Genomic DNA, 13,843 nt, shown 5'->3' with positions numbered 1-13,843 from the left:
TTATTCTACCTGCGCTATTAGCCGCGCCAGGCGCGTGGACATGTTTATGAGTTGTTAATGTATTCTGAAGCTATGGTTTCTCACTCTAGCAGTCTGTCAACATAAAGCACGGCCAATGAGTCGAAGCTATCGGCAAAACAGAGAAGTCAGCTAGCCTATTTATTAAATTGGTCAACATGTTCAGTCTTAATATAGAAATGAAAATACCTTTCCAATCATCGATGCTCTTTGAAATTAGACAATGCCTTTATAAAATGTGGACTTTAATAGTATTATTGTACTTGCATTAAGTAAGTTGCTTGAACAGACAGAAAACTGATAGATTGGACGGAAACGCCCCCAAACGCCCGCGCCTGTTTCCAAATTCCAGCACCATGGATAGCAACAGCAATCGCGACATTCTCCTCCAAATCCTTTACTGAAGAGTGGCTAGCTGCCTATCCCGTATACTCACTGTAGCAATAACGAACCGCACACAGAGCTACTCACTGCACACGAAATTAGCCCAATGTTGGTGTAGGTGTATTTCCTAATTTATGCATTTTTAACATGTTACAATCTGACTGATTATCGTTCCCGTTGAGCCCATGGCTATAATGTCAGACGTTATCCTGCATAGGATGGCCCATGTTTCACCAGATAAATAAATAATATAATTGTTATACTCCAACACTGGATGTAGCAAGACAGAGGCCGTCTATCGGACATTCTAACCGCCCACTGTCTCAATATTCTCACGCGTAAAAAGTATAGTGCTTCCATTTCGCCTCGATTGGCACCTGTGTGAACGTCAATCACCGCTAAATGAAACCTGGTGAGTTAACTGGGCCCATTCCAACCGGGTGTTTTATAAGACATCTATCCGCTGGGTGTGCGTCATGCCATTCCCAATTATATGCTATTTCTGTCCTTTCCTGAGAGACCTTCACTGGCTGCCTATCCTCGTCTACACAACCTGTCAACCTTATTGATAAACAACCCCCACCCCTTTCCCTTTCAAGTCTTTCACAAACTCGGACCCCCCACCCCCACCCCTCTTTCTCTCAGCCCCCAAACTGTGTATAAACCACACCGGGGAATTACGCACGGGTGGCGTGGATTACGTTGAGTTGTAACATTTTCCTTCTCTGGAAAGCCAGTTGGATGCGCTTTTAGAACCACCGGCCGACGTACATTGACGAGACATCTCTAAAGGTAGGAGAAAACCCCTCTGTGCCCTGGATGGGGCACTACCTCGTTCTCCAAACAGTTGTCTTTACATGCATTTTGTTTCAGATGGTTTGTTAATTAACTGTAGCCAAACTATGTCGACTCAGATTTCATTAAGTTACAGTAGAATAGCCATGAGCTGAAGTGCAGGTGTATGTGAAAGAGTGGCGGATCTTTGAAAGGAAGTCGATGTTACTGCTTTAGCAGCTCCCGAAAACCCTGCCTTCAGCAGGAATTATACCTGAAAGTGCTTCTTTGATTTTGTTGATGTGACAGAGAGAGACCCATCCGTTAGAATGTCTGGGATCTCTGCACTATATTATTCTGTCTGGGCGCGCGCTCCGGGATGCGTTATCCGTATTTTACGCACATATCAAACCTTATTGTTTAACCCATAATCATTATTGGGTGTATTATGTACATGGTCAACTTGTTGTAAATCAAACAGTTCACAAAATCTTCAACAAGGGAGTATAAAAAGAGAGAGCCCACATGTCAAATAGTATTGGAAGCCTATACAATTAAAAATTATTATTAATCAGCCAATTAAGTAATAACACATTTAAAGCTGTTTGTTTTAAGAAGATACACGATTGATTGTGGGTCTGATGACTAGGGTTCTTCACAGGGAGTGGCTAGGTGGCTTCTGTTCTTCTCCTCTCCATCCTTGGCACAGGTCTCAATGAAAAGCCGTTACTCGCACAGAGACTAATCACGGCAGTGGAAGAGGATGGCCGTCCACGCCGAGGGGATCGTGGCTATAGTGATCTTCTACTTGCTGATTCTGGGCGTGGGGATATGGGCCGCGTGGAAGAACAAGAACTCAGGGGTGTCGGAGGGCCAGGACCGCAGTGAAACCATCATGGTGGGCGGGAGGGACATTGGGTTGTTTGTCGGTGGATTCACTATGACCGGTGAGTTGTGACCTGGTTCAACTGCCTGGAGAGACTGGGTTGAGGCATTGGGCTAATTCAGTTTTGAATGGAAAATATCCCATTGTTGTCTATAAGGTTGTTTTGAAATCATGTATAAAATACTCTTCTTGCTAAATTGACTGAAATAAAAACTGAATTTACCCCAGCCCTGTTGTTGGAGAGGCATATAGTACCTTGTTTGCTCAAATATTTCCGCTGTCAACTTTAGATGGGGGGGATTTAAATCAGTCATGTTCCTCACAAGACGGAATGACAACTGGCGTATAAAGACAGATGCCGCTGACTATTTTTCCAGGTCTCAGTCAGATCAGCACCGGACTGGTTTTACCCACGCTCCCACCAATTGTTACAATAGGCACTGGCAAAAATCAAATACCTACACGTCAACGACGGCAGCTGTTTCTATCGAATTGGAGAACACAATATATTGACAGGCTATTTTAAATCCCCCTAGCATCATTGGCAGAATTAAAGCCCTGTTTTTGATGAGAGCAACATTAATTGACGGAAGAGTTCATTAAAGACCCAGAGCGTTTTCTAATGTCTTTGATGCTATTTTAATAACAGACCCTGGAGTTACGGGCTTTTTAGGAGCGAAAAGTAATCAATTATTTATTTTCCGCGAGTTAGAGAAATGCTCATGAAAATAATTGTAATTGATCTACGTTAACTTTTTTATATTAACTCAGCATTTTATATTAATTCGATCTATTATCAAGGCATAACATCTAGATTATTATCGCTCTGTGATGTATTGACTAAATATAAAACGTTACCAATATACCAAATGTTATCAACATATTTGATTGTAAGACATTGTACAATCTCGTACGTCGTGGCTCTAAAATGAAGTCTATGGAAAACATAACATTATAAAGACAATTCAACCATTTCATATGTTTAGTTTGTGTGTGCAAGGCTAAATAATGTGTGTTACATATTTGTATCTTGAACTGTGATGAACCTCTCCTTCAGCTACATGGGTGGGCGGTGGCTACATCAACGGGACCGCGGAGTATGTCTACCTGCCTGACTTCGGCCTGGCCTGGGCACAGGCTCCCTTCGGATACGCCCTCAGTCTGGTAGTAGGTAAGAACATGATAAATTCATGTTCAACACTTTCTGTCTTCTACTTTAGTGACCGAAGTTCCTTAATGATGTGTCTCTCTCGTGCTCCAGGTGGCCTGTTCTTCGCCAAGCCCATGCGCTCCCGGGGATACGTCACCATGCTGGACCCGTTCCAGCAGATATACGGGAAGCGTATGGGGGGGCTGCTCTTCATTCCGGCGCTTATGGGGGAGATTTTCTGGTCCGCTGCCATCTTGTCAGCGCTGGGTAGGCCACAGTCTGAGAGTCAGGGTTGTGCACAATTAAATTTCAACATCATCAATTAAAATGAAAAATCTTCATGGAAAATGGCAGCTGACAGTGTATGTGTGTATGTCCATGTGTTTTGTCTAGGGGCTACTCTGAGTGTGATCGTGGACATTGACATCAACATGTCAGTGGTGATCTCAGCCCTAATAGCTATCTTCTACACCCTGGTGGGAGGGCTGTATTCTGTAGCCTACACTGACGTGGTCCAACTCTTCTGTATCTTCCTGGGACTGGTGAGTCCACCAGCACTGGAATTTGCCTGGAAAAATGTACCTGATTTGCCAAGCTCCACAAACCGGAAGAAAGGCAATTCACTTTTATTTCACCTCTGTCTTTCTCTTGCTGTCTGTCTCTCTCTCTCTCAGTGGGTCAGTGTGCCATTTGCTCTGTCCAACCCAGCCGTGTCAAGCATCAGTGTGACAGCAAAAGAGGCTGTGTACCAGACACCCTGGCTGGGTAAGATAGACTCAGCAGACACCTGGATGTGGATCGACAACTTCTGTCTTCTGGTATGTCATCAGTCATTATAATTATCAGCAAATTGTATTGACTATAATGTAATTATGGTTAGGTTTGGAGTATGTATTCACTATAAAGCTGTGTGTTGGTTTGTTTTGTATTGTGTGTATTGACTGTGGTGTTTCTGTCCCTAGATGTTGGGGGGGATTCCGTGGCAGGTGTATTTTCAACGGGTTCTCTCTGCTTCTTCAGCTACCTACGCCCAGGTACTGTCCTTTATCGCTGCCGCAGGCTGCCTGGTCATGGCTGTCCCCTCCGTTCTCATAGGAGCTATAGGAGCCTCCACAGGTACACACACACACAGTCACACACACACACACACACACACACACACACACACACACACACACACACACACACACACACACACACACACACACACACACACACACAGTCATGCACACACAAACACACACACAAAAACTTCCTAATTGAGTTAATGAATGCACACATTATTTAGGAAAGGAAAGTATGATACAAAAACACATCATTCTCTATTAGTTTGTTCCCACAATGTAACTCAGCTCAGATGTATAAACCAACAGGCAGGATACAGTGGGATATAAACAACACCAGAATGCTCCTGTCATACAGCACGGAGAAGAATTCATTAAGAGATGTGACTTCTGTGAATATTACATCAGAAGGAAGACTAATTAATTAGGTTGATCTGAAGATTCTTCATCAAAGTCATCGTTAATCGACAGCTGTTTGTTGAGGTCCAGAGGAGAGAGGGAAAGGGGGAGGGGGAGAGAGAGAGAGAGAGAGAGAAAGAGAGAGCGCGAAAGAGATAGAGAGCGAGTGAGAGGCGGACTGAGGGTATGACTGAGAGTAGGTGTCACGGACGAGTGAGGAGACGGGGAAGGGGAGAGTGGAAGAATGGAGGGGGAGATAAGGTACTCAGTTATGTTCTGATGGACTGATGATTTATTCCTCTGTGGAGAGACACACAGTCCCTGTCATCGCTGATTAAATGTTTACAATAGTGTCTTAATATGGCTTCTAAACTAGAGATATTACCTAACAGCCAGATTCAAACACATATGCTGTACGGATTTGAGTACCCCTGGACATATACCTTTTAGAAAGCCTGCCCATATACATTTTGGTCTAAAAGTATGTAAACTACTAGCTGTGACTGTTGTCTTCCCTAGACTGGAACCAGACTACATATGGGGCAATTCCTCCCAAAGAGAAAGACCAATCAGATATGATCCTGCCCATCGTGCTGCAGCACTTGTGCCCACCCTGGATCTCCTTCTTTGGTCTGGGAGCGGTGTCTGCCGCTGTGATGTCATCAGCTGACTCCTCCATTCTATCAGCCAGTTCCATGTTCGCCAGAAACATCTACCAGCTGGCCTTCAGACAGTCTGTGAGTTCACACACCACACACAGATGCAAAAAATCAACACTAAAGTGCTGTTTCTGAATATAATGCTTTTTCAGTAAATTATTCAGTCATAAAGATTCCAGGAAGTTTTTGTCCAGTGCTGGGGCCTTCTGTGAATAAGTCACAGCCAGATATTCAAACCTAATTATTCAAAATGCAGGTTTGTGTCACAAACTAATATCTAACAGAAATTACACTGTTTTATGAAAAATGTTCATGTAGGTTATTTGTACATTAAACAGAAGAGGGATTAACGAAAATAGAAATGTTCATAACATAGAAAACCTGAAACAGGCTTTTCCCTCCTTCCCCTCTCCTTCTCCTTCCTCCCCAATAGGCGACAGACCGTGAGATTGTGTGGGTGATGCGTATCACCATCTTTGTGTTCGGCGCTCTTGCCACCGCCATGGCGTTGCTAACGGGGACCGTGTATGGCCTGTGGTACCTGAGCTCCGACCTGGTGTATGTTATCATCTTCCCCCAGCTGCTCAGCGTGCTCTTCATCAAGGGAACCAACACTTACGGCTCGGTGGCGGGCTATGTCTTCGGTCTGCTGCTGCGTATCGGGGGAGGGGAACCCTACCTCAAACTACCCCCCTTTATCTACTACCCCGGCTGGGTGCAACAGGAGAAGATCCACCACCTGACTGGAGACGTGGAGTACTTCATCCAGCAACGCTTCCCCTTTAAAACGGTCTCCATGCTGGCCTCCTTCCTGGGTAACGTGGCCTTCTCCTACCTGCTCAAGTACCTGTTTGAGTCTGGGACTCTGTCTCATAAGTATGACTTCATGGATGCTGTGGTATCCAAACACAGTAAGGAGATCATGGACAAGACCACGCTGGTTAGTAGTGACAACATCATCCTGTCGGAGATGGCGCCGGTCAAAACGCACCTCAGCAACTCACTGGCGGGGACATTTACGAACACAGAGGCTCTCAGTGACGATGACGAGTCCAGCCCTGAGTCCTTAAACAACCAACATGAGTAGAGACCAGGAAGTAGTGACCAGGACCAGGACCAAGACCCAGAGCCAGACCTGGACCCAGAACCAAGTAGAGCCAAGGTCAGGGGTGGCCAGCCCTCCTGGAGAGATACCATCCTGCAGATCTTTACTCCTGCTCTAACATACCTGATGCTATTAATCAGCTACTCAACAAGATCTTGAACAGCTTAACCAGGTGTGCTATAGTAGGGCTGGAGAAAAAGCCTGCATACCCAATAGCTCTCCAACAGAAGGGTTAGCCAGCCCTGATATGGAGCCTTTAACTGAGACCCAGAGAAGGTCTGTCTAGCATCCAACCCCCTTGTGTTCTCATCATATCAACCACTGACTGACTCTTTAAATCAAACACCACCGCCATTTTAGTTTTCTGTTTTCAGTGCCTGGTCATGGCTGTCCCCTCCGTCCTCATAGGAGCTATAGGAGCCTCCACAGGTACACACACATGAACACGCAGGCACACACACACACACACACACACACACACACACACACACACACACACACACTTTCCTCATTGAGTTAATTAAACATTACAAGACGTTTTGTTCAAATATCCATGAATGCACACATTATTTACTAAAGGAAAGTATGATAAAAAAACACATCGTTCTCTATTAGTTTGTTCCCACAACGTAACTCAGCTCAGATGTATAAACCAACAGGCAGGATACAGTGGGATATAAACAACACCATAAACAACACCAACAACACCACTGCTCCTGTCATACAGCCCGGAGAAGAATTCATTAGGAGATGTGACTTCTGTGAATATTACATCAGAAGGAAGACTAATTAATTAGGTTGATCTGAAGATTCTTCATCAAAGTCATCGTTAATCGACAGCTGTTTGTTGAGGTCCAGAGGAGAGAGGGAAAGGGTCTATCTAGCCATCCATCCCTCTCGTGTTTGCATCATATCAACCACTGTCTGACTCTCTGTAAAGCGAACACCACCGCCATTTTAGTTTTCTGTTTTCAGTGCTGCTACAGTAAATTGAGTTAATGTAAAGGTAAGGTAAGTATAACTGATCTTGGTTAACCCAGAATTTAAATCTTACGTAATTTCAGCTGCGTGGTTAAGATCTGGGTCTATATGTGTTAGAAATGGAAAGTTTTCGGTTTGCAAAGCCAAAGCACACATGCGAAGCAGTAGAAGCAAAGCAGTTTAAGCACCGCCTTTTCCCAATCCTGATACATTCAAATAACCAGTGACGAAAACCCAAACACTGGAACTACTGCTGCTTGTTGTCCAATGCATCCAATCCCTTCACAAAAGATGATATGGTTCACGAGCAGATATCTGTCCACAAGAGTTTACAGATAACTGTCTGTCTGTCTGTCTCACTAGGGAGGTCTGAGAGGGACGCCAGCCCAGAGGGTGATGAGAATAGTGCAATATTTGTGTGTGTGTGTGTTTGTGCGTTTGTGTGTGTTCGTAAAAATGTACTTATAATTAATTTACTAATAGAGCAATAATGATTTTAGATTCCATGCTGTACATAGATTTAGATATCAATATCAGTCATTCAAAACCGTTGATTGTTTTTAATTATTGAGAACAAATAGATTTCAAGCTCTTTTTAAATTGTGCGCGCTCTTAATCCCATTTACACACAATCACCAGGTACAGGTGAAAATATTCAGTACTAACATTATTTTCATAGTAACTGGATTTGAACAGGGTTGAAAAGCCAAACCCAAATTCTGTTCCATGTTGTGCATGTGCCAAAATCCTCCTCTCTGCAGGTGTAGAAGTTCAATACTGTGCTGTTGTGTTGGAGGGGAACGCTTGCTTTATTTCACAGTCCTATATCAGATTATAAGGGCCAGGTTTTACTCAGTATGTGTTAGTAATATAGGTGAACAAGCCTTTAATGCTTTATTAATGGGTGTACTGGTTGAAATTGGACCTAGCTGTGGCTTTAGGTAGTCCATCTGCTTCCCAAAATTACACCCTACCTATGTAGTGCACTACTTTTGGCCAGAGCCACATAAGGTTGGGTAGTGTAGTGTATATAGGGAATAAGGTGCCATTTGAGAGTGGCCCCATGATGGTTTGTTCCCCTCTAAACTGTCATTGACTGCAGAGCGGCAGCAGAGCGGCAGGGGGGCTTGAGGAGGCTGAGTTGTGATTTCCCCTCCAGGGACCGTATCAATAACCCGTTGGCACGATCAATTCAATTCTGCTCTGTCCACTCTGTACATCTGCCCAGAGGACATTTGATTAGTGTTTTTTAGCTGGTTATGAGCTGAGACAGGAAAATAACAGCATTGGTTGTTTTGGTGTCAGTGGTTGTAGTGATTGGAAGCAGAGCTGGTCCTATGCTGAGTGAATTAGCTACCTATCTGTTATCACAGTTATTACAGTTTGATGGGTGAACACTGAGGAAGGTCTGTTGACCAAAACATTGGTCAGAGAAAACAGATGTGAGATTGTGATAGAAATTGCAGTTGTTATTTGATGTTGTTGGGTATTTCTGTTCTCTGGTCGACTCCTCCTACTGTATTTGCTGATAAGGTCTGCTGGTGTTTACAGTCTTAAGTTATAGTTTGAATCTGTTTGAATCTGTTGAATTATGCCCTTAATATGGGTAGTATTGGGAGCTGGTCTGATGCTGGTCTGATGCTATATTCTAAGTGTCAGAGTGGAATTGTGTGTCCAGGCAAATCTGTACAAAATGTGAATGTAAAGTCTCCTCTCCTTCACCAAGGAGACGGACTCTGTGCTGTTTTATCTTCTATCACTGGAAAATATATCATTGTTTAAACTAAAGAATAAGAAACATAATCATGTCAGTTGGTCGGCTGGCTATACTAAATGTGCTTCGATGTTGTAAATGGAAATGTATATTTTTGTGTGATACATGTATATACCAACAAAGTCAGCATATGAACAAATGGATCATACTTTTTAAAGCAACGTTAGAAATGATTTATCCTTTTGGTGAGGAGAAATAAAAGCTAAGAATTTATTTATTACTTATGCAGTGTCCATAAAAATTATGGTGATGAATATGTGAGGTAAATAAATTATATTATTTAGCATATTGATCATTTGTCATTCATTCGTGTTATATATTACATACAGTGCATTCAGAAAGTATTCAGACCCCTTGTTTTTTTCCACATTTTGTTACATTACAGCGTTATTCTAAAATGGATGAAATATTTTTTTTCAATCTACACATAATACCCTATAATGACAAAGCAAAAACAAAAATGTAAATATTACATTTACATAAGTATTCAGACCCTTTACTCGGTACTTTGTTGATGCACCGTTGGCAGTGATTACAGCCTTGAGTCTTTTTGGGAATGGCGCTACAAGTTTGGCACACCTGTATTTGGGGAGTTTCTCCCATTCTTCTCTGCTGATCCTCTCAAGCTCTGTCAGGTTGGATGGGGAGTGTCGCTGAATAGCTATTTTCAGGTCTCCAGAGATGTTCGATCGGGTTCAAGTCCAGGCTTTGGCTGGGCCACTCGGGGGCATTCAGAGACTTGTCCCAAAGCCACTCCTGCGTTATCTTGGCTGTTGTTAGGGTGTTGTCCTGTTGGAAGGTGAACCTTCGCCCCAGTCTGAGGTCCTGAGCGCTCTGGAGCAGGTTTTCATCAAGGATCTCTCTGTAATTTTCTCCGTTCATCTTTTCCTCGATCCTGACATGTCTCTCAGTCCCTGTCGCTGAAAAACACCCCCACAGCATGATGCTGCCACCACCATGCTTGTTCCAGACGTGACTCTTGGCATTCAGGCCAAAGAGTTTAATCTTGGTTTCATCAGACCAGAGAATCTTGTTTCTCATGGTCAGAAAGTCCTTTACTTGCCTTTTGGCAAACTCCAAGCGGGCTGTCATGTGCCTCTTACTGAGGAGTGGCTTCCGTCTGGCCATTCTACCATAAAGGTCTGATTGGTGGAGTGCTCCAGAGATGGTTGTCCTTCTGGAATGTTCTCCCATCTCCACAGAGGAACTCTGGACCTCAGTCAGAGTGACCATTTGGGTTCTTGGTCACCTCCCTGACCAAGGCCCTTCTCCCCTGATTGCTCAGTTTGGCAGGGCGGCCAGCTCTAGGAAGAGTCTTGGGGGATCCAAACTTCTTCCATTTAAGAATGATGTAGGCCACTGTGTTCTTGGGGACCTTCAATGCTGCAGAATTATTTGGTACCGTTCCCCAAATCTGTGCCTCGACACAATCCTGTCTCTGAGCTCTACAGACAATTCCTTCGACCTCATGGCCTGGTTTTTGCTCTGACATGCACTGTCAACTGTGGGACCTTATATAGACAGGTGTGTGCTTTTCCAAATCATGTCCAATCTATTGAATTTACCATAGGTAGACTCCAATCAAGTTGTAGAGATGTCTCAAGGATGATCAATGGAAACAGGATGCACCTGAGCTCAATTTCGAGTCTCATAGCAAAGGGTCTGAATACCTATGTAAATAAGGTTTTCTGAAAGCCTATTTTCGCTTTGTCATTATGAAGTATTGTGTGTAGATTGTTGAGGAACATTTTTACTTAATCAATTTTAGAATAAGGATATAACATAACAAAATGTGGAAAAAACTCAATGGGTCTGAATACTTTCCAAATGCACTATATAATCAGTGTCGTGAGAGCTTTATCTGTACACAGCTAGTATAAAGAGAGTACTGACTGGCTGTTTCAATAGCTCTGGGTAGCGCAACGCGGTAAGCGAGACTGACTAACAATTTGATGCCCCATGGTCTTCCCTTTTCTCTCTAAACTATCTATTCAGCTCCAGTGAGTTAATTTTATTTATAAGTTCCCTACCTCGGTGATCTCCGTTCAGGGCATCAATACCACCCTTTTAGTGAACAGTGAAAAGACAGACATACCTCAATCTGATTTCTCTGCTGATATGCCAATATACTGAGAGTGTGTGTGTGTGTGTTGGCAGGTTTGACAGCAGTGATGGTTATTGATTGATGCCTCTCTCCAGATCCCCAGATTAAACACTCTCCTGGTCAATCACACACACATCTGACAGCCTGCCAAACGCACACACGCACACGCTCACACACAAACACACTCGACAGCCTACTGTGATGCCAAACCAGACCATAAAGTAGACTGACACACCTGACCTGGTCTGAATACAAGACCTCCTCCCATGCCCTGACCCTGTCTGACTCCTGATCCAGTTGGCTCATTCATTTCATGAACCTTAGTTGGAGTGTGAAATAGAGACAGACTGTGTGTTTGTTCTCCCCGCCACCCCTGGATCATGAAGTCATCACAGAGGACTGGGAAACCCAAGGTCGCTCCTTTCCGTCAGGACAATTTAACACAGAGATGGTGGGTGGTGAGTGTGTCTGATGGTGTGTGCATGTGTTGGTCTCAATGTAATGCTGGTGTTTGGGAAATACTGATAAACATTGGACTCCACTGCTCTTTTACATACCCTTCAGGCTAACATCACAGTGGTATCACTCACGCCTATGCATGCACCTAATGGACTAACACAATGGAATGACATTGGATATACATGCCATTATTCATTATAAATAATGTCATTATGTCATTATCATCAACATGAGTGTTAGTGTAAGTGTCGGAACAAGCTCTTTTGAGAAATATGATCTGTCTCCAGGTGACGAGCCTGAGATGGTTGTGATGTCATGTCACCTCATGATGTCACATCCCTTTACCACATGAGCCTGTATCATTATCTCAATAAGGCTTGGGGCTAATCTGAAGTTGCACCCTATTCGGTTTAGTACTGCATTAAAGACAAATTCAAAGTCTTTCATGTTTCTTTCATGTCCTGTATACACTATCTGGTCCTCTGGATTAGTGACTCCCAACATGACTAATATGTTTGTTGTCACAATCCTCAGATTGAACTCCCAGACAGGAGACAGTGGCATGTGAGATTTCTCCTTCTTCTCTATCTCTCTCTCTCTCTCTCTCTCTCTCTCTCTCTCCCTCTCCAGCTCTCTCTTTACATCGTGGAGACTAGAGGCTGAGCCCCAGGCCTTGAGGTTCTCAATTTGTTCTCACTGAAGTTTCCTCCCTGTTTGAAGTAACAGAGAATTCCCTTTGAGTTGTCACACACAATGTACCTCTCTCTCACAGGCATTTACACACTTTATCTCTCTCTCTCGCTCTCTCTCACACACACACACACACACACACATGCACGCACACACACACACACACACACGCACACAAACAGCCCTGTAGCACAGCTCATGACTTATTCTGTCTAATGGAGGAACTGTTTGTAAAAATGTGGTGGAAGCTCTGGTGTAAAAAACCTCCAATCACACACACACACACACACGCACACACACACGTTTGATACACTCTTGGATACGACTCAAACCTATCTATTCCTCTTCTGGAATCATATAAATCTAATCAGATCATCATGTCTAGGGCTCATTAGGAAGACCTGGTGACAAGCCAATGAGAGGAGTAGAGACAAGTTCAAAAGCATTTTACATCAAGCTCTTTGGATGCTGCCATTAATTGTATGACTTACAGGCTGACTACATCGCTCACGCGAGCGTTGCAAAATAAATATAGAAATCTATATTATCAATTATTTCACCCACACTGCTCGCGCGCGCCAACGAGCATCTGCGTTGCCAAGGGCTAAAATAGAAGTCAGTTCTATTTCTGACGCAGATCTCACTGCAAGTCCTGCCTCTCCTATCTCCTCATTGGTTTATAGAAGCAGGTACCCACGTGCCATCTCCTCATTGGTTATACCCACGTGGGTGACTGAAAGACAAAATAGGTGACTGAAAGACAAAATAATTTATGAAAGTTGCCAATTGCAATATAAAGTCAAGAGAAGAAAAGGACTGGAAGGAGGAGAGATGACTATAAATGATTCGGTTGACTGGTGGACATTGTGCATTTCAGGTAAAATAATAACTCAATGTTTATATTCCAGGACAAACTAGCTAGCAACAGCAAGCTAGATAAATAGGACAAATTAGCTAGCAAGTGCAAGCTAGCTAGCTAAATTGCCATAAATGTTTGTTTTTCGACCTGTCCCCAAATTAATATAATTGGTTCAGAGTTTGTTTTGATATTTTAACCTGCGTGTCGTGATCAAGTTTGGTGTGGGGGGACAAAATACATTTATGTACGATGGCGCACGATGGCGAACTCACACAGCGGGTTTGGGTTCAGTGTTACTGCCACTGAATTTATTGGCTTTTACCAACCAGCTTTAGGAAGGAAGAAGGGTCCATTGTATCTCTGTTTCCATTTCAATCCCTATTTGCCCTTCTAGGGCCCTAACAAATTCTTGTTTAAGTAATGCTCCTTAGAGAGTCTGACACCCCAGTATCTCATCATGAACACAGTGCAGAGTGGGAGATCTCCTGAGCACAGTGCATTCTGGTCCAGCAGACAGAAGACTCTCAGAGGAGCTCT

At 43.5% G+C, this 13,843-nt stretch overlaps 1 protein-coding gene across 2 annotated transcripts; it reads left to right on the top strand.

Moving 5' to 3' along the window:
- Positions 1-1,109: 1,109 nt before the first annotated feature.
- Positions 1,110-9,450, top strand: slc5a7a (solute carrier family 5 member 7a). Of its 2 annotated transcripts, none has more exons than XM_042319751.1 (9): positions 1,110-1,194; positions 1,886-2,123; positions 3,120-3,233; positions 3,324-3,479; positions 3,606-3,754; positions 3,887-4,030; positions 4,175-4,328; positions 5,195-5,412; positions 5,768-9,450. In XM_042319751.1, exons 2-9 carry the CDS (start codon positions 1,940-1,942, stop codon positions 6,419-6,421), a joined length of 1,773 nt encoding a protein of 590 aa, XP_042175685.1. In that variant the 5' UTR covers positions 1,110-1,194; positions 1,886-1,939; the 3' UTR covers positions 6,422-9,450. The 2 variants fall into 2 exon arrangements, with proteins under 2 accessions (XP_042175685.1, XP_042175684.1); XM_042319750.1 differs by having other exon boundaries at positions 1,838-2,123.
- The last annotated feature ends 4,393 nt before the right edge of the window (positions 9,451-13,843 follow it).

The sequence above is a fragment of the Oncorhynchus tshawytscha genome, linkage group LG03, assembly GCF_018296145.1.
Source record: "Oncorhynchus tshawytscha isolate Ot180627B linkage group LG03, Otsh_v2.0, whole genome shotgun sequence".
NCBI lineage: Eukaryota > Metazoa > Chordata > Actinopteri > Salmoniformes > Salmonidae > Oncorhynchus > Oncorhynchus tshawytscha.
Note: the sequence above shows the minus strand (reverse complement) of the source record. Positions and strands in the feature narration are given on the sequence as shown.